Below are 22,697 nucleotides of genomic sequence, written 5' to 3' on the forward strand. Positions count from 1 at the left end.
AATTTAATTACATGAAATTAGAATCCTGAAGATGGCTTGTGATAGGTCGAAACTCATACGTTATAAATTAGTCGTAAATAAAATCAAACACTCTGATAAATAAATAAATATATATTTTATTAAAAGTATTTTACAAATTAATTTTATTAAAAACCAAAGCTATTTGTAAGTGTCAAAGAACAGGTTTCTTAAGTGACCCTAGGCGAAATAAAATAGAGCAAAACTTTAGAGTTTTTTTTTATTTCTTACAAAAATGTGTTATACAAACACAAAAAACCTTCATTTTCCATCAAAATGTTTATTTTATTTTTACACTTAAAATTACAACAGAAACATAACCAACTAAAATTTTTCAACCGTTTACTCCTGTCAATTTATTTTCCTGGACACGAAACATATATATTTGCCATAATTTATCTTCCTGGATAGGAAGGTTATTAGTTTTGGTCCCTGGCTGAACTAATTATATTTTAGCTATAAAGCCTCCTCCATACACTTCCCAGTAACAATTCTGTTATCGATTTGTAAATTAAATTTTGGCCAGTCGGTCTATGGATGCTATAAGTTACACCTACAGTCATAATAGAAACAAGGGATGCAACTGCCTACAAGCCCTCATTCAACAAAGCTCCACTAGTAACCGGGGACTTTCAGAATAGATATCATTAGAATCAATTAAATGACATAAATTAAAAAAAATAATTTTTTTTTTCAAAAGTAACAATACAAAGCGGTAGCCATTCTGTTTTTAATATATTCGATTTCATGAAAGAATATCATTTACAAAATTTTACAGAGAAAACAAATCGTTGGTAAAGTCAAAGTTCATAATGTGTTTATAATAAAATATTATAGCGACTGGTATAACAGCATCAGTTATTTATTTACGGATCATAAAACATTTAAGTTTTTTTTTAACATAATTTCAGCTGTTTGTAAAAATAACTGATTATGTTTAATTGGTTGCACATTGGTAAATAATTCTGAGTCTTAGAGATAAAAAACAATTTTTTGTACTGAATTTTTTCACATGATCTTCTGAGTACTAAAGTAAAAATTACATTCCGTTATCATTTGCAGAAAATCTTTCAAAAAATATTAGATAATTTTCAGAAAATTATGTATGTAAACATAACTTTATCAAGAGAGCACAGGAACCAAATAAGAAATTAAACTGAGAGAATGGTCACCGTGGCTGGGGGTAAATCCACAATAGGGATCATATTAAATTTCTTTTTCGATTAGGCAGATTACATAGCTTGTCATGGAAACTTTGGGAAGCTTGGTAATCATGTCATTATAGCACCACAGATTAGTTATATTACAACAGTGTATTACAATAGTGAATGAATTTTTTCACTGTAATAAGACTATTGCTTGACATTCAAAGGAAAAGAAAGTTCTTTTTAATTAAAAAATGCTAAAAGAAATAAGGATAATAATGAACTTCTTTATAATGATTTCAAAAATTCTCATACGTTTCATAAAAAGTCTGTTAAGCAGTATTTCATGTTATTAAATATTTTGTTTATTATTCACAAATAATAAACCGAGTTTTTGTAGGAAATTTCAGCATCGTACCTAAATATGCATTAAATATTTTAATTTTAAGAAGATAAATATAAAAATCTTGTGGAAAATGAAGTGTTATGACATTATTTTCAATGGAGAATTTTGGTAATTACTGATCAGATTGTTTAGAATTATTTTATACATTAGGTTAATCATGAGAAGGTTTCTGACCCCACAGGAAGCATCACACTTGTTCATTCTGTAAATTTACTTTACTTAAAAAATAAAAATCTTTTAGAACACATATATTGAAGTTTAGCAGTCACTTTCTCCCGCATCAGTGCTTCCAATTAAAGAATACACGACTGACACTTGCACTTCTTCCATTACACTTCCTTGAAGAAGGACCTTTTCATGAATAACCTATAGTAAATCGTATATTCCTCAATTATAATTATTTTATTACAACATTTTTCAACACAAAGTACATGTTTATACGTATGTATTCATATATACACAAATAATAAAATTAATTAATCACAAAAATATTAAAGTTACTTTATGAACATATACTTTGTTTAATAATTACATAGCTATTTATAATAATCATACGTAGATCAGTCATTGTTACATAATAATAATCAAATTTCTGTTGACAAAATATAAAAGTTTACATTAAGATCGAACAACTGGAAATCTCACTTATTAATGTTGTTGTTAAACCTTATTGTAGATAGTGCCTTTTAGATGCTATTACACAAAAAATGATGGTAATCTTAAAAGACATCATTTTAAATTTCAAATTGTTTTTTGTTAGTATGTATATAAATATATACATATGCGTATATGAATTTGTGTGCGAGTGTGTGAGCATTATGCCAATCCTAAAAATTATGAGAAAATAGAAATAATTTAGTAATAATTGGAAAAAATATTACCCCTTAAATATTTTCATTCTAATATTTATTTATAATAAAAAATAATTTTGATGGTATCTTTTAATAGTCAATTACGATTACATGCGCAGCAGAATACAGTTGTTATAATGAGTGTGCGTGAGAATGTTCTAACACTTAAAACGCTACTAAATAAAAAATAAACTAATGCTAACTAATAAAGATAATTATTATAATCAGTACTGTATTAGGGTGTTAACATCTAATTTTATTGCCTGTTTCAATCATTAAACGTTATTTATTATAAATATAACTGATACACAACTCTTTATCATTATTCAAGATGTATTAATTAAATTTAAAAATATAAAAAGAAAAGAACTCTCATTAACATAAACCGCTAATCGATCTATAAAACTTAAGTTTATTATAAACTTATGTTATATAGACAAAAGCAGCAGGTGGTACAAACTAATCATATCTTGCAAGTTTAACCTAAGAAGAAAAAGTTAAATTCTCAGATTGAGGAATCAAAATACAATGTGAATATTATTTATTTTGATTAATTAGTAAAAGTATTTTTCAAGTGTAAATTTTTGGTTAAATAAAGTGTACATATTTCCTAATTTATAAGTCTGTTACATAACTTATTTTATTATTGTCTTTATCTTCATAAAAAGATATATGTTTCCAGATGTAACCAGAAAAGTGTGAAACTTGATTATCTAGGGTTTAACTGAGAAATGAAGACTCCACCCGTAATGTCAGATTAAGCAAAGTTACATAAATTTATTGTTTATTTAACTTGTAAATGTCTATTTCAGCTATTGTTTTGCATATCTTTAATAATAAACAGGAATGTTATAAGATCACAGAATAATTAACCCGCTTATAAAACTTTACAAAGTAATAATAAGATGCTTATTTCAAGTAAAAAAAGTATAACAATTTTAACATTTGAAAAGAATGTTCAAAGATCTGAATAATAAGATTATTTTTATTGATATTTTGGTAGGAATTATGAGGCCTATCTTTATCTGATGGCACTTGAATCATTAAGGTTACATTGCTTCTGGACAGAAAATGGGGTTCCCAAATTAGCTTACAAGCAGCATCTTCCACCAAACAATATAAACAGTGTATGGCTCTGAAGATCCCCAGCACCCTCAACATGAAGAATCTATAAAGGTCAAACTTCTACCCGCAAAAATCATTATTTTTGTAATAGGAAAGAAGGAACCGATGATAAGAAAAAGGCTGGGTAGTGAGAAAAAAAAATCCAACCTCATAGGAACTTCAGAACAACATAAACAACTCCACCCAAAGAAAAGCTACGGCCAACCCTCTATGCAGCAGGTACCCACCATCTCCATACGAGATATGGTGTCTTAGTCAATGGGGCAAACATACTACTGACCAAAGATTGACCAACATAAGTACATGCTGAAACAAAAATTGCTTTTAGCCCAGGAATTCAAGAGTCACCCAAGAGTAGATGGGAGTTCCTGAAGGAACATCCTCACTCATCCACAAACTTGTGTGGGATGTGGAAATATCAGAATGTACTAAAACCATTCAACCAGCCCCCTCAACCAGAAATAAAAGATCTACAGCTATATAAGACATTTTTAATTTGATCAAAACATTTTGTTTTAATTACAAACATCTTCCAGTTCTTGAATTTCATTAATTGTGCCACTGTTAACTACAAAGTGCCTTACTACCTAACATTTTATGCTGTTATTCTTTTAGATTGTAGATATACCTGATCTAAACTTTTTTCTATGAAACAAATACAATACATCGATACTGATATTATTTTTTAAGTAAAATGTAACAAGACAAGACTAGAATGAAATCAGACTAAATTAGTCAAGATTGGTTGCAGTTATTACATATCAAATGTAGTGTATATTTAACCTTTTAAGTACTAAGCTATTTATCTGGAGTCAGCATGTACAGACTAGGTTTTTTTGACTCGCCTATGATAGACCTGTATTCCTCCTTCTGTTGATTCATTTTCACTTTCATTTGTGTAATGATTTTATATTTCTACATGAAGAATATTTCTATGTAAATTTATTTATATAAAATTACATTAAAAGCCAATTAAAAAAAATTAATACTATTATTTACAACACTAATGATATTTTAACACTGATAAAACTTATAAAACACTAATATTTCTTACAAAAAAATAATAAAATAAAAAATTGAGACTTTTTAAATTCAAAATTTTGAATTTGTGTAACAAATACCAAAACATGGTACTACACACAACTCTACATCACATTGAGTACACATATATCTAGACTTTTCTTTTCTTCATGTTTTTCAGGATGTGTACAAACATCATGGCATTTTCTCTTCGCATTTTTTCTATTTGGAGCCTGGCACAAGAGAAGGAAAATGTCTCTCAGTTAGTCCAAGTGGTGGCTCTTTAGATGATGAATGCCACGCTGAAAAATCCTTGCTGTACAAGAAGTTGTTGAATGACTTCTAGTTGTAAGTCAGTTAAGGTGTTTAGATATATTTACCATGTACAAGGCATGGGCATTCAGCAACACTATCAATGAAATTTAAAAAAAACTTTTTTGTCCATTTTAGTGTTTTGCGAATACATTCCAAGTAATCACATCGCTTTGATCTACTGCCCCCATCTTCCCATTATAATCAACTATGCATGTTGCTTATTTTTTTATTCTTTGTTATGTGATCTTTTTTTATGGTTGTTTTAATTTCATCTTTGTAAAGTGTAGAGAGCATTGTTGCTTACTTTTTGTCTAACCAATTCACAATCATTATATTACAAACAGACCTCGTAACTCTCTCACCTCTCAGACTGGTATACCAGCTGTCAGTATACAGTGTGTGGCCTTATAAAGATTGAAAAGCCACTATACCTGGTTCAGGCACACTGTTGATTTCAGTATCCTTACCAGTATATATAATGAAATCAAGCACATACCCTCTCTCTTAGTTACACAAAACAAACATTTTTATGCCAAAATGAGAGTGTTTTGTTTTTATATAGTGTTTGAAAGCAAGATACCCTTTGAACAGCACTAGTAATTCATCTAAAACTAAATCTTGGAATGGATAGAAAACAGCAGAAAAGTTGTGTTTTAGTTCTTTGAGAATGGTTGAAATTTAAAAAATACGAGCCCAAAAAAGCTGTTCTTTATTATTAGAAAACTGTAACATACTTAGTAAATTTATGTCTATCTCTAGCCATGATTTCTGAAAAGATAGGAGTTTGTTGACCGGTATTCTTTCTTGTTATTTTTTTATTCCTGGCCATAAGCATTGATACAGCTATAAATGTACATAGTTCACTTACATTTGTATTTGTCCACCTTCTAAAAGTACAATTGGGAGCAAGTTTTATGGCTTCAATTGCATAATTATACCTGCTAGTTTCAACTGCTATTATTTCAACAATTTTGTCCGTCAAAAAAATTTTAAAATAACCTGCACAATCTGTATCATTTGGGATATCAATTTTGACAACAGAATCTTAATTGCCAAATGGATTAAGGTTCAAAAGTTACCCCAGACCACAGTAAAGTAGATGACTTTCTTAATTTTTGTTTTTTTCAGAGGCTCTTTATTTTGGTTTTTCTTGTCAGTCATCTTACGTTTTTTCCTAAGAATGTTTTTTTGTGAAAGTTACACTGTACCATCATCAGTCAAGTTATCTTTAATTTTTTTTGTAAACATTGTTGTCTGGAAGATTGAACTGCACTATAAACAACACAATGGTCTTCTTCTAGTCTTGTTGGGAGCTAAAAAAGTATGCAGATTTTCAATATTTAGATCATTATTGCTAAACTCACCATCCAATTGCAAATCTAATAATATTTCACAAATTTCATGTGCATTCGTTAAATTATCACAATAACGTTTAGAAATAAGTGAAAAAAAATTTGTACTGGGTATTGTCTACAAACTGTAACATATGAGTACATGTTCCCGCCATTCCATATGAGTTGAGGTTAGTGGCTGGTAATATGATTATCTTCGCCCTTTATTTCAGCATTAGATAAAGATATCAATAGTAAAAATAGTTACTTATAAAGCCAATCTCCCTTTATGAATCATGAGACCTTACCGATGGTGAGGGGGCTTGAGTGCTCAGTGATACAGAGTAGCTGGACCGAAGGTGCAACCATATCGCGGAGAGGTATCTGTTGAGAACCAGACTATGGAATTCCTGAAAGAGGGCAGTAGCTCTTTCAGTAGTTGTTAACGGCATAGGTCAGGACTTAAATGGCCATATCAACAACACTCAATCTTGTGAGTACTGCACAGCTAAAAGCAATGGAAAACTAAGGCTGTTTTTTTTCCCAGAAAATGTAGTTCTCTCTGCATTTTCATGTAACAAAGAAGGAGGTAAAATATTCTTCCTTGGTAAAATATTCTGGAGCTAAACTAGTCCCCCATTCAGATCTCTGGGTGGAGACTAATAAGGAAGGGGTTGCCAGAAAATTAAAAAATAGTATTCTACAAGTCAGAGCGTGGAATGTTAGAAGTTTTAAAAAGGTTGGTAGAAAATTTAAAGAGGGAAATGGGTAGGTTAAATGTAGATGTAGTAGGAATTAGCGAGGTTTGGTGGAAAGAGGAAAACTACTTTTGGTCAGGTGATTTTAGAATAATTAACTCAGCATTAAATAAAGGGCAGGCAGGAGTACGTTTCAAAATGAACAAGAAGATAGGGAAGAGAATAAAGTATTCAAAAAGCTTAGCGATAGAATCATTGTAATAAGAATAAAATGAAAAAACCTAAACTGACAACGATTGTTAATGTCTATATGCCTATAAGTGCCCATGATAATAATGAGGTAGAATGTGTATACAAAGAAATTGACAAAGCAATTAAACACAAAAAAGGGATGAAAATTTAATAATAACTGGAAACTGAGAGGCAAGCATTGGAAAAGGCGAGGAAGGAAATATATTGTGGGTGAATACGGGCTAGGCAAAAGGAATAAAAGAGGGGCCCAACTTATTGAGTTTTGCACAAAGTATAATTTAGTAATTGCCAATACCACTTTAAAAATTATAATAGAAGAATATAAACATGGAAAAAGCCTGATGATATTGCAACGTATCAGGTAGATTATATCATGGTTAAACAAAGATTCAGAAATCAACTCCTTGACTTCAAAACACATCCTGGAACAGACATTGATAGAGACCATAATTTAGTGATAATGAAATGTAGATTGGGGTTTAAAAACCTGAAGAGTCAGATGAATCGATGGAATTTAGAGAAGCTTGAAGTTAAAGAAGATTTTTGAGGACATAGCAAGAGGTCTGAGTAAAAGCAATAAGGTAAAAATATAGAAGAAGAATGGGAGAATCTTAAAAAGAAAATGCTTAAATCAGCAGAAGCAAACTTAGGTGGAAAAAAGAGAACTGGCAGAAAACCTTGGATATCAGAGGATATATTGCAACTGATGGATGAACATAGAAAGTATAAGAATGCTAGTGATGAAGAAGGTAAAAGGAACTATCGACCCTTAAGAAATACTATAAACAGGAAGTACAAATTAGCTAAAGAAGAGTGGATTAAAGAAATGTGTTCAGAAGTGGAAAGAGAAATGATAATTGGTAAAATAGGAGCATACAGGAAAGTAAAGGAGAACTTTGTGGTACATAAATTAAAACCTAACAGTGTGTTAAATAAAGATGGTACACCGATTTATAATATGAAAGAAAAAATCGATAGGTGGGTGGAATATATTAAAGAGTTATACCGAGAAAATGAATTACAAACTGGTTATAGAGGAAGAAGAGAAAGTTGAAGAGGATGAAAAGGGAGATACAATAATGAGATCTCAATTTAATAGAGAATTAAAAGATTCGAATGGCAGAAAGTCTCCTGGGATAGACGGGATACCTGCAGAATTACTGCACAGTGCTGGTGAGGAAGCGATATACAAACTGATGTGTAATATTTACAAAAAAGGGGGAGTTCCGTCAGACTTCAAAAAGAGTATTATTGTCATGATACCAAAGAAAGCAGCAGATAAATGTGAAGAACACAGAACAATTAGGTTAACTACTCAAGCATCAAAAATCTTAACTAGAATACTGTACAGAAGAATTGAGATAAGAGCGGAAGAAGTGTTAGGAGAAGACCAATTTGGTTTCAGGAAAGGTATAGGGACAAGGGAAGCAATCTTAGCACTCAGATTAATAATAGAAAGAAGATTAAAGAAAAACAAACCAACATACATGACATTTATAGACTTACAAAAAGCATTTGATAACATTGACTGAAATAAAATGTTTAAAAAATTTAGGGCTCAATTATAGAGACAGAAGAACAATTGCTAACATTTACAGGAACCACACTGTAACAGTAATAATCGAAGAACATAAGAAAGAACCATAATAAAAAAAAAGGGAGTCCAACAAGGATGTTCCCTATCACCATTATTTTTTAATCTTTACAAAGAACTAGCAGTTAATGATGTTAAAGAACAATTTAGATCCGAAGTAACAGTGCAAGGCGAAAAGATAAAGATGGTATGAGTTGCTGATGATATAATAATTTTAGCTGAGAATAAAAAAGATTTAGAAGAAACAATGAATGGCATGGATGTTTGGCATGGAAGTCCTACACAAAAACTACCACATGAAAATAAACAAGAACAAAACAAAAGTAATGAAATGTAGAAATAATGTAGACAGACTACTGAATATAAAAATAGAAAGAGAAAAAATTACGGATAGAAGAATTCTGTTATTTGGGAAGAGAAATTACTAAAGGTGGATGAAGCAGGAGCATTATAAAATGCTGAACAGCACAAGCGAAACAAGCTTTCAGTCAGAAATATAATTTGCTTACGTCAAAAATAAATTTAAATGTCAGGAAAACATTTTTGGAAGTATATGTTTGGAGCGTAGCTTTATATGAAAATGAAATTTGGATGATCAAGTACCTGAGAAGAAAAGATAAGAAGCTTTTGAAATGTGGTGCTATAGGAGAATGTTAAAAATCAAATGGGTGGATAAAGTGACAAATGAACAGGTGTTGCGACAAATTTATGAAGAAAGAAGCATTTGGAAAAATATAGTAAAAAGGAGAGACAGACTTATAAGCCATATTAACGCATCCTGGAATAGTTGCTTTGATATTGGAGGGATAGGTAGATGGGAAAAATTGTGTATGTAGACATTTTGAATAGCTAAAACAAATTGTTAGGGATGTAGGATGTAGGAGGTATACCAAAATGAAACGACTAGCACTATATAAAGAATTTTGGAGAGCTGCATCAAACCAGTCAAATAACTGAAGACAAAAAAAAGTCAATAGAGTGAAGTAACTGGTAGACCAATAATTATACTGATTTCGTTAACACGCTGATAGTACTAGGCCAGGAAAGATCAAAAACAAGTATACGCGATAGTAGTCGTATGAGTGCATCAAGGTGCCATAACATACTCGTGACAGTAGTACTTAAAAGGTTAAAAAATTAGATAACTTGATTACAAAATTAAATAACTTAATTTTAATCTAATCTATCCTTTCTTTAATGACTAGACTTAGTTAAGTCATGTCAAAACACATTAAACTTAACAAAACACTAATATTAATATTAATGAATTCTGCATTAAAGAAAATTGTAAAATGGTGCATATTTACAAAAATGAATAGCGTGTGTGTAGTCTTCGTAAGTTTTCACTACATGAGGTTTTATAAATTATACAATAAACTTGTAGAAGTATGTCCCTCATCACTTGAGTAATACAGATAAAACCAGCCCAAACTCACAGTACATTTTTATTCAGTAATAACTTAAATTTCATTATAAGCAAAAAATTATTAAAGAAAAAGGTTACTTACTGATATGATTTTATAAATAAATTTCATTTTTATTTAAAATTTTACCATTACTTTGAAGTCTAAGTTAGAATCATTTAGCACTATCAACACTGCATATTTTCACATACAAGAACATATTCCCACTTCAATGACTGTAATGTCGGCAATGTTTTATCATACATTAGTTTTCAAGTCTTTCAATATTGTGGAGTTTTTCCAGTAAAATTTTACTTTTGAGAAAGCCCCAGTGCTGAAAGTCACACAGTCATAAATCAGGGAGAAATAGGTAATATTCAGATACGTACCAAGTCTCATCCATACGATTTAACTGGCTTACAAAATCTTTCAAAAGTCTGTACATAGATGTCCGACAAAGAAAAGAGATTTTTAAGGAGATATTATCAGCTCTGGCTTAAACCTGACAGGCACTTCAGCCATTATGATGACTATGGAGCCAACAGACAAGAAAATTAATTCCCAAGTCAGTCCACAGACAAATCCCTACTGCATAGCAAGGACACACCGGCCCTTCAGGACCCAGCACCCTAAGCATGGAGAACCTAATAGGGTCAGATCTGCATCATAGAATGGATAATGGGGAAGAAAACACCAAGGATAAGGTAAAAGCATGATTGTGAGAAAGAGCAATCTACCAGACAGGGTAGATCTGGGTAGTTTACTATCTTGCCTACGACACCATAAAGAAAATATGACTAATGAGATAAAATCAAGAAAATGCATATCAAACATTAACTTTTAAGCTAAGAAGTGTTTTCTGTTAGAATTCACGTGAGTTTTTTGCTTCTGTGTCATGTATCCTACAGATTTACATTCTTTAGCCCAATATTACATTGAACTCATCTAACAACTCCATAAAGTAGAACTCGGCTTCACCGGTTGGGATAAAAGGAAATGGGTCAAGACATCTCCCTCATTAACCTGATGGCGATGGACTTATTTTCATTAATCTTCTTTTATTTCAAAATCAACAACAAAGGATATGATTTCAGTTTTAATCCATGTTGTACAGTATAACACAACCTATGGGAAATTCCTATCTTTATTAATTGCCTCATCAACTCATGGGACTTCTTGACTTCCAGTTAAAAATGTTGGTATGCATCCACGTGGTTGTTTCTCTCTGTCTACATTACCATAGAACCAGTCAAAACCTCTTTTTACATTAAATCATACTGTTGGTTTTAAAAGAAAATCTGATCAGGATATTTTTATTCTAATTATTAACAAACAAATTTGGAATGAGATAATATGAGAACATACTCCTCCATACAGCATGCTGTTTCGAAACAGCATGTTTTCAACAATGGTGAAAAACATTGTTTAACAACATTTGTTTTTAATTCATTAATGTGAAAAGTAAAGCTTCATGACAATTAAATATTTGTTCAGTCATAAAACAAAACCAGTAAGACATAGCACTTGTCCCTTGACTGACTGGCTGCTGCAAGCCTAGTTTTCTGACCTGTTTTTTTTTTTTTTTAGAGCTGAGATGAATCATTCCTCATGCTCACATCAAAGAAAACTAAAAACATTAACTACTTTTCATTAACTCATATCGGTTTCAATAAATACATTTTTAATTGGTTATACTCATTTTTATATAATATTCATACGGTGTGTATTTTTGGCATACCTATAAAAACATTATGTTTTTTCTCTTTTTAACATTTTTTTTTTTAAACAAGTATAATGAATTTAATAATTTATGTAAAAAGATATAAATCATTGTAGGCTATAAAAACTTTAAAGGAAAAACAAACAAATCCATGACTAAACTATTGCCAACGTTAAAACTAAGCTTTTATAAATGATGTTTATCTGTTATACATACATAATTACTTTTATCTCACTTCTGAATAAACAACCACATGAAATGAAATGCAATAATGCATTATTCACTGAGTGGAGAATGGTTTGCATCACTTGACCAAAAAACAATAACATTCTATGACTTGCTTATTATACGTACATAATCTCAAGTGTGTTTTAATAATTTATAATTAAAAAATTGAATATTTGTATTTCAATGTATATAGCGATTGGGTATGCATATTTTAATAAGTGGACATAGAGTAATTTTTATATATTCATGAAACTCTTTATATTTTAATTTTCTTCTACTATCTAAAAGAAGTGGTTTTGAATTCATTACTTTATTGAGGCCTATAACCAACAAGTACTTCATCACTAACTATGTCTCTTCCAAAAACTTCAGTCTCATTAATTCATTGTACTTATGAGTACCATGTGATATAATTACCTAAGTATCATGCAACTGAATACAAGTTTATTTGTCTCACTCAATAATAAGAACTTACATATCTAAAGCATTCTATTTTCCAGTAAATAAACATTATAATTCAACATTTTAAGTATTACTTTCACCTAAAAAGTGCAAAAATGTTTAACATTAACATTACTATTGATTTAAAGAGTGATCTAAGTCACACACAACCTGATACTCACATTTTAATCTGGCTGAGTTAAATGATTTTTTTATCCCTCGCTATTAAAGAAAACAGCAGATCATTTATACCTGTAAACAAGATAATTATCATCTCTACATATCCTAATCGCAAAATCTCAAATGAATGTTACAGCAATCTGGAAGTACTATAGGAACCAAGGTATAAAGCATTTTTTATTGAATAACATTATCTATGTATTGAGAAAAGGCTAAGATGAAAAGATCAAAGTAGTCTTTAGAACCAACCAGATCGATTTTTGGTTCTAACACTGGTAAGTCATCATTTTAAAAGATAATATGTTTATTTAGTTTTAATACCTACTTGCCATCTCCAACTTTCTCAACATCCATTCAAAAAAATTATACAATGACTTAAATTTAACTCCATAATCTTTTCAAGATATTAAGTTACTGATTTTCAATTAATAACTATTTTAGGCAATTACTTATCAACTTTAAAGGTTGGCTCAAACTGATCTTATACATACATACTATCAACTGTATAAAAAGCCTAGCTGGAATGTACAACAGTAAATTCATTGAATATGAATAATAAAAAAGGAACTGCTAACCACACGCTGAAAGCTGGTGTTAGTCTTCAAAAACATTTAATATGAATTTCACCTTACTGATTTTTCTAAATGGTAATCGGTAATTAATAATTGCAACTCGCTGTTAATCAGCTATATGTTGAATCTGTAGAACTTGCAAATATCAAAGCTCTGTTGAGCTTAATCGGTTACCAATTAACATATACTATAAAATTAATTGATCAGCCAGATCAATATGCTTCACAAATGAATTATACTTGTCAGCAATAACAGCCATTGTTACTAGCACAATTACAGGATTGCACCTACTTTTGAAACAGAAGCCTAAGAAGCATTATATTATGCTAATAATTTACAGGGGAATGATTAATCTTATTTTCTTTCAGAAACATAAAGAAAAAAGCATTTAACAATACACTTATTCATGAAAGATTTAGTAAAAAATACAATAAAAATAAAGACAGGTTGATAATAATAATAATAATAATAATACAAAAAGAATGGCGACAGCAAATCCAATAAGGCATGTGCAGTAACTTTAATTGGTTAATTTTTTCAGTAATCTGCGTGTATCTTCTTTTTCTGCATCAATAAGTAACAATCACTGCAATAAAAAATTCAATGTACAATTTATTTTTCAACACAATAGATATGTTTTCAAAATTCACCAAGAATTGTGTGAAATTCACAGAGCTACATTATATTACAAATACAGTAATGTTTAAAATCAAATTTTCATAACATTCTTTTTTCTTTCTGAACATTATTCATTTGCAAATATTTCATTATTCTACAGTAAATATTATTTACTTCCCTTTTTGGACTTTGACACCTCATCTGTTTCTGATATGCCAAGCAATAGAATTATTCAAAATCTCATAACAGAACAGAAATAAGCAAAGTAAATACTTTTTTTTTGTTTCCATATCTGTAATATTATCTGAACTCATGGAAAAATAAATAATGTATTTATTTTAACTCGCTAATACCATAATTAGCATTTTTTTGACAATAATAACATCAAAATTGTAAAAGTGACCCGCAAGAAAATATACAAGAGAATTAAATTAAGCCATCAATAAATGTGGAATTTTATTCTAAGTCAATGCACACACAAACTCCTGAGGTCACTGGCCTCAAACAAAAGATATGAAGGTATAAAAAAATTCAAAATAAAAATTTTACTCAACTGCAAAACAGCTAACTTTGACGTTACCAAATTGTATACAAATATTTGTGTATTACATACACTAATGACTTTTAGAAAAAAATTGGAAGGCACAATTTTAGAGTAGCAAAAATAGCATAAATATTATCCTTATAGTATTGTTATAAAACAAAAAAATCCTTTCCAACAAATAAATAACTTCCTGAAATTTACCTTGATAATATCGTGAAAATAGATATTTCTAGTCAAGCACCAACAAACTTCATAATCTCTTATTCACATTACATAGTTGATATTCATATCATTTTTTATGATTTATTTAGACAAGCTGAACTTTTAATTAAATCCAAGACTAGTACACTTGTAAATTATATTCACATTGGAAACAGAATACAACTGCATACATTTTCTCAATCTTTGAAAGAATTACTTATTTATTTAATTATTCAGATTTATTTACTTACAAATAAATAGGAAATCATCAACAGATGTAACTATATATACTAAATCTCACCAGCTTCAATCACAAAAAGTGGCCCTTTATAATCCATTCATACATAGATTTTATACAATACCGCTAAGCTCTCAAGATTAACTCAATTTAGTAAAACACACTTATGTGAATAATGGATACAGTAGAAAAATAAGAATACATTAATCTGAAGTCAAACGAGAAAAAAAATAATTTTAAATCTCAGCAGGATACAACTTTTAACTAATATTATTAAAAATGAACTCAAAAACCTCAATGACACATCAATTAAAATGACCAATACATTTACAACATTTAACACACACTGCAATAAGCTATGATATACTGGGCAAGAGTTTCTACAATAAATATAGTGACTGCAAAACCTCAAGCTGCAGTTTGACTGCAATAATGAAACTAAGCTTGACAGTATTAGTCCAGCCAGAAGAAAATATTTAAGATAGATTTAAGGTACATTTACCTAAAGATAAGTACATGAAGACTTTATTCAAATTACGCACTTTATTTTCCCATAAGTGTACATACATAATTGTACCGGCTTTTATAAAAAAAAAATTATTCTAATTAACTTTTCCAGTAAAGGTTGATACAAGAGATTTCTAAATATATAAATCACCAAAAATTCAAAAAGAACAGATACTTAATGACCAAATCTATTTCCAATTAGTTTACTATTTTTATTACTACTACTAATTAGTACTATTTTTAGCAATTCAGATGTATTCACAGACCAATTTTTTTGCCATTTTTATAATTTACTTTTTAATTTTATTTAATTTATTTTTAATTTGAAGTCTCTTTTTTAAACCTTTTTTTATCGTCTACTATATTACATTTATCTCCCTTTAAAATGACCAAAAGTTTAATTGGTCATATTTTGTCATACTGTTAAACTAATTATTTCCCCTTAATTTTGTCTTTTACTGGGAAACATACATTAAACATGTACTGGTCAACAAACTTTAAACGCATAAATATATTGTCTGTGAAAATAACAGCTTTACTGTATTCTTCACTACTTTTATACTAACCTAACCATAATAATCCAAAACCTTTGCCTCCCTTGATAGTTTTTTCATATAATAGTTTTAGTTTTAGTATATAATAGTTTTAGTTTTATTATATGATAGTTTTCATATAATAGTTTTTTCAAATTGTAAAAAAATAATATCACTGAACCCTACAGATAGAAATAAACATTATATTCAAAACAATTATCTCAATGAATAATCCTCCTAACACATTTTTCATTTAAAATTTTAAGATCACACCATCCACTGAAATTAAAATTTGTACGTTTTCTAAGGCTATGGTTACACTGTACACATATTTTTTAAAATATTCAGTCATTCAAAATCATACAACCCGGTATTTGAGTAATTGTGGCCACATCGGTTCAAAGTTAATTCTATGTTCAACATACTAATACAGTTCAATTTGTAGCTGCCTACAAAATGAACTTGACAACTACATGTTTTTTGGACAGTCAGATACTTCATTTATCATTAGTAGAAAATGAAAAAGAATGTTGGATTAATGATATAAATTGTAACATAAGGATCCCAATGCAGGTCATACATCAAAATCGGTTCAGCCACTGAGCTGCTACAGTGGAACAAACATACATACATAAGTACATCCTTAATACATTACACTTCTTTTTGGGCAGTCATGTAAAAACAATGTAACTTCCAGACCTGCATTTAAGTCTCACAGAAATTAAGTCATGTTAAGGTAAGTTGATCTTAAATCTTTTTAAGTAAAGTAATCGTATCTTAAAAAATTAAGTTAACTATAATTTACTTCTTTTTAAAAGTGGATTTAAAAAAAAGTTTTAAAGAATCTTTTGGTTCAATTACACTACAATACCTGCTTTTAATGGAAATTTTTTAAATGGAAATAATAATATAAAAGTAATTGTTTTATGGACAAAATTAATTAATTAAACACATATTTTGATGTAATTATAAAAGAAAAATTAAGTTGTTCAGCTTAGTCATTAGTCTTAGGGTAATTTATATGGTAATCAATGGAATTTCCTGTAGACTTGGACATTTCTTGCTGATTTTGCATACCTGGGTTGTGTGAAAAACTTAATAATGAAGAACTACAAGAAGGCATTCCCGTGGATGACACTGAAGGCAAAGATGTTCAGATCCATTTGGAGACTGGTTACTGCTATTGTTCCTCCAGTAACACTTACTGCACTTTTATTCACTGGGCAATTTTCATTTTTTTAAATTCTGGTAACAAACTTAACATAAACTGATAGTCAGCATCATGATCTACATATTATTTTCCTTATAAACCTCAAGTTTTTATTTTTCTAAAGCCACAATTAGTTGTTTATTATACAGCTATGTTTTTACTCAGTTTTACTCACTAAAACAATTATAACAATAGTTTTTTTTTTTCTTAAATGACCGCCATTTGAAACTGGCCATCAGAAATATATTTAAAAGCATTAATGTTTAGAATAATCTCTTACAGAAGTAGTACAGTTTGAATGTGCTGGTTGGCTTTGACTATGTCGTGTCTTCAAATTAGAGTGGATTTGCTACCGGTTTCAGTCTAGCAGAATACTTAGCAATTAATGCTACTGACACAGTAAATGAAGATTTGCATGCAGCTACATGCAGTTGATAAACAATTTTACTAGTTATTGCAGTTCTCTCTTCAGCTACCATCTTTAATGCATTAACAATATCAACAAAGTGATCCTTAAAAACACTGATGTTCTTGTATTTCTCTGAACACCTAGTCTCACACAATTTAGGAATGCTAGCAATACGCTTGCATCATAAAACAGACTTGCAAAAAAATTTGATTACCACCTTGACAGTTCCAACGCAGTTTTTAATTTCTAGGATAATGTTTAAGTAGTTCATGACAAGGTTGAGCTTGTGAGAAGAGCAATGGAAGAAGGCTTTTTTTTTTTACTTTTGCCTTAAGATCACCTGCACACATCCTTCTTTCCCAGATATGGTGGAACATCCATTGAAGCCTAACCCAACATACTTATCAGGGTCTAGGTTTAAGTCTGTCACAAAATCTTCAACAGCCTTACCAATAATGATGGCAGTAAGTCCTTCAAGCTCTACAAAACCTAAAAATTCTTCTTCAGTTTTCTTGGTCTTTTTATCAAAGAAACATAATCCAATAGACAGCTGTTCTTTGCCAGAAATATGAGTGGTTTTATCACCCAAAATGCTATAAACGCAAGCTTTTTTAACCCTGACAATGCGTTCCCTGATTGTGGTGCCACATAGATCAATTATTTCATTTTAGATAGAAGGTAACTGCTATGATACGATTTTCGGTCTATGCTCAAAATTGTCTTATAGTTGTGAATAACTTCCTTCAATGTGTAAATTACATAAATCGACAAATATGCCTTCACACAGATTTTTGCTTCTGACAGATAAATCATGTGTGTCAGAAAAAATACATAAACAATGAAAGACAGTACTCTTTTGTTTTTTCTATTAATTTTTGTGAAGACTGGTGAAGTTGAATGTCCACTGGAGTGTCCTCCATAAATGATTTTGCAGATTCCATTGTAGTCTGATGTACCTGAGACTGTACATTTGCTTCGCAATAATCGTGTACGCCCTTCTATTAGTGAAAGGTCTGGTAGAAGAAGAACCCCAACCAACTATCATTGTTCTGGCTGATGGTGGAAACAACACATAATAAAAAGCACTTTTGAGATGACTTGAGTAAGCAGGCCATGGTGAATAAGCATCCAGCAACTAGTGATTGAATTTCCTCTTGATATGTTTGGCACCTGCTGCAAAATCGTAGTTCTTTAAATGTATCCACACATTTTCCAAGAAATGATTTTTCTTATCAACTAGCATAGTGCTCGCTAAACCGATGAATTTTCAAATATCCTCTTTATGACAACCGTTGTCTTCATTTCCACTTTCACTGTGTTGCACATTTGTTTGAACTTTAGAAGAAGGCCCTGCAGTCGAAGTGTTTGAAGCAGAGGGTGGTTGTACTTCCTTGTCCTCATTCTCAACACTGCTGCAGGTATATTTTTTTTTGTCAAGTTCAGTGCAAAAAAAAATTAATTTAGTTTGATCAAATGTCGATATGAATGTGAACTTGGCATCTCACTGCATTGGTTTGTTTGACAAGGAAGGTTTTAACCAACATTTTTATCAAAATTGAGTTTTATAAGGCATATGACTATACTAGTTGAGCTTATCATTAAACATGACTTATCATTATAACATTAAAAACATATGGAAGAATCATCAATAGAAAGTTATCAGACATTTAAAAAAAAAAGTTTTTTTGACTCAGGAACTCAAAACAGATATTTCCATTTATCCATATCATAATCATAAATTTGTCACAAGGTAGTTAAATGTTTCCTTTTCTTTACTGATGAATTCAAGACAAACTAGAAACGAGTTGATTTTACTGATATAATAACTGGGCAATCGCCAAAAGCAATGTTGGTTATTAGGCATGTTTTGAATTATTTTTAATTGTTCATCAAATGTACCGATCATTTAGAATTTAACAAAAACTATAAAATTCAGTACAAAACTATTTTATGTTCAAAGATCCAAAAGAATCCATAGTGGCATAACACTTGCAAGCATAGAAAGATAACAAAATAATGAAGAACAATAAATTTTAGGTTAATTGCTTTTAAAGCAAGAACCATGCTTATGTAAATTTATGGCACATACATTGCAAATTAAATAAAAGCATGTAATAAACATCACAGCAGGCTACTTAGAAAAAAATGTTCTAATATCCATCCATTCATTTTAATGAAGTGGATGGCAGGTGACCACTGCACTGAGTAACCAAAACTATGTGCGCAATTACATACTCGGTAAATAGCTTCTGCAATATTCCTGTTGGATCATGAAATGAGACGAGAGTATTCTAGAAAACTCTTGTTGCCATACGTAAGATGGCGCCGGTGTGTAACAGTAGTTTTTAAATCTTCTCACAGATAGTGGGAAGTTTTTATTTTGTAATTAGTTTCTTTCAAAATGGTGTTTAATTTTAAATTTTTCAAAAATTTGTTATTTTTAAGTTTTTTATTTTATTTTTTAAAATTTTTTTCATCTTGGAAGGGGGACAGTTGCCCCCCTTCGGACACATACATATTATACAGTATACTAGTTCATTCAAAAAGATGGATGAAAATTTTTCACAGAAGATATAGCAGAACAGTCCCATATGCATACGAGATGCGACAATAAAGTAATGAGACTGATTTTTCTTTGCAAGATATGGCAACCCTGCAGCTTGCGTAGGCACACCATCTTTGACCTTGGTCTATAAGCTACTTCTAGTCCAAGCGGCACATTGATGCAACTGCTCAGTCGTGAGTTGTGCTGTAATAAGTGAACATGTGTTTGTGTCTCTCGTCACAGAAATTAAACCGCAAAATATTGCGCAACGGTAAGCCATTTCTTTTTGCGTTAAATCGGATGAAAACGCGACAACTTATGGTAAGCTTCAGAAGGCTTTTGGAGAGGAGGTTATGTCAAGAGCTCAAGTTTTTCAGTGGCATAAAATTTTTAGTGAAGGCAGAACGAATGTTGAAGATGAAGACCGCAGTGGACGACCATCAACCTCACGGACAGATGTCAACTTGACCAGGGTGCGTGAAATCGTATGATCTGATTGAAGATTATCCGTGAAAATGATTGCAGAAGAACTCAACATCAATCGAGAAACGGTTCGTCTAATATTAACTGAAGATCTTGGTATGAGAAAGATTTGTGCAAAAATGGTTCCCAAAAATCTCACACAACAGCGAGAAACACGGAAAAATGTGGCAGCCGATCTTTTAGAGCAAACGGAAATCAATCCAGATTCGTTGAGCCGTGTTATCACTGGTGATGAAGGTTGGTTTTTTCAATACGATCCAGAGACAAAACGCCAAAGTTCACAATGGTGCTCAAAGGGATCACCCAGACCAGAAAAAGCTTGCATGTCAAAGTCAAAAGTGAAATGCATGTTTGTGTGCTTCTTTGATTCCAAGGGAATTGTTCATAAAGAGTGGGTGCCTCCTGGACAAACAGTTAACCAATATTTCTACAAAGAAATTTTAGAAAGACTTCGTAAACGAGTTCTTCGTGTCCGTGCCAACATTGCTGATAATTGGATTCTGCATCACAATAATGCGCCATCCCATACTGCTCTGTCAGTACAGCAATTTTTAACCTCAAAACAAATTTCAGTACTACCACAGCCACCTTATTCACCAGATATCGCACCGTGTGACTTTTTTCTATTTCCAAGAATCAAAATGGCGGTCAAGGGACACCATTTTCAAACAACACAAGATGCCCAAAAATCTGTGACGAGGGTCTTGAAGGATATTACAGAAGATGAGTTCCAGAAATGTTACCATCAATGGCAGAAGCGCTGGAATAAGTGTGTGCAATCAGAGAGGAACTACTTTGAAGGAGACAACACTAAACATGACTAAAACGGTAAGCAACTTTTTTTTCACATCAGTCTCATTACTTTATTGTCGCACCTCGTATATATGCAGTTTCCCATATTTGACAATTTTAAAATACAGGAAATAGAATGGTATTAATTTCATTTTCAGTTAAAATATGTATATACAATTTATAATAATTTCATGCACACAGAGATGTGACAAGGAATTTAAATTAGCTTATCTGTGTAACCAATATAATTGGTATTTAATCTGTTATTTGTTAAATGCCAATCTCTTTTCATGATCAAACTACCCTATATTCACATTTTTTGCATAATTGTATACTGTAAAATAGATAATTAGATTAAAATAAATACATGTAAAAATTTGTAATTAATTGCATTTTAAATAAAATAACTTCATTTTTTTTTAATTTTACTTTTAATTTAATAGTCAAAATACGTTGAAGATTATATGAACATATAACAGATAAATTTCCTCACAATTTAATAGAAATTTTTTTCAAAAAGTAAAAGTAAAATCAATTCTGGGCCCAAATTAACAAAGCATTCGCCATTTAACTTCTAAACAATTGATAGTCATATATCAATTAATTGATTACCGATGATATGTAGATTATATTACATAATTATGTATTCGATAAACAATCTCTTTCTAAATAATTATTTCACTCTGTAGTTGTACGTATGCACAATAACTACAATGATCAGTTTAACTGATAAATTGTTTTATCTAATGAAGAACTATTAATACATTTCTATTAAACGAAAATAATAAAATACACCGACTGCCAACGACATAACAATGATTCAGATAAATGATATCTAAACATGCATGTAGGCCGAATGAAGCCATAGTAGTAACAAATGTGACAAAACATGAAGCAAATAAAGTCTTAGCCCATAATTTAAACACTTACATTTAAAGCATTCATTATCAATAAAAAATAAATTTTAGTAAAGCCAGTTTCAAACATTCACCTAAAGTATTGTTCAGTATTTATGTATTTTTCAGTATTTATTTTAAGTATTTATGTATTGTTCAGAACTTATTTTATTTTATCTAATTTCAAAACCTTTCCCAACATTCCATAATTTTTTTGTAATGTTTCTACATATCCATTCCTGCAACATTATTAACAGGGTATTTAGAAGATAATTTTGGAACAGCCCTTAAAGAAAATTACTGTTTTATATTACCTTTGGTATCAAGGAGAAATCGCTTTTTTCACAATTATAAGCTTAATGATAAAGAAAAAAAGGGTAAAGAATTTTTTGATGCATTTCTGATTATAATCAGAAATATAT

General features: G+C 30.4%; 1 protein-coding gene across 1 annotated transcript in view; it reads right to left on the minus strand.

Moving 5' to 3' along the window:
- Window positions 1-12,741: 12,741 nt before the first annotated feature.
- spdi (sperm antigen with calponin homology and coiled-coil domains split discs) overlaps window positions 12,742-22,697 on the minus strand; it is a 93,823-nt gene continuing 83,867 nt past the window's right edge. Inside the window, exon 16 of the mRNA XM_075363309.1 lies at window positions 12,742-12,799. Within this exon, the coding sequence (XP_075219424.1) occupies window positions 12,794-12,799 (6 nt within the window). The 3' untranslated portion in view covers window positions 12,742-12,793. The remainder of the gene's footprint in view (window positions 12,800-22,697) is intronic.

Source organism: Lycorma delicatula, chromosome 4 (assembly GCF_047948215.1).
Source record: "Lycorma delicatula isolate Av1 chromosome 4, ASM4794821v1, whole genome shotgun sequence".
Classification (NCBI taxonomy): domain Eukaryota; kingdom Metazoa; phylum Arthropoda; class Insecta; order Hemiptera; family Fulgoridae; genus Lycorma; species Lycorma delicatula.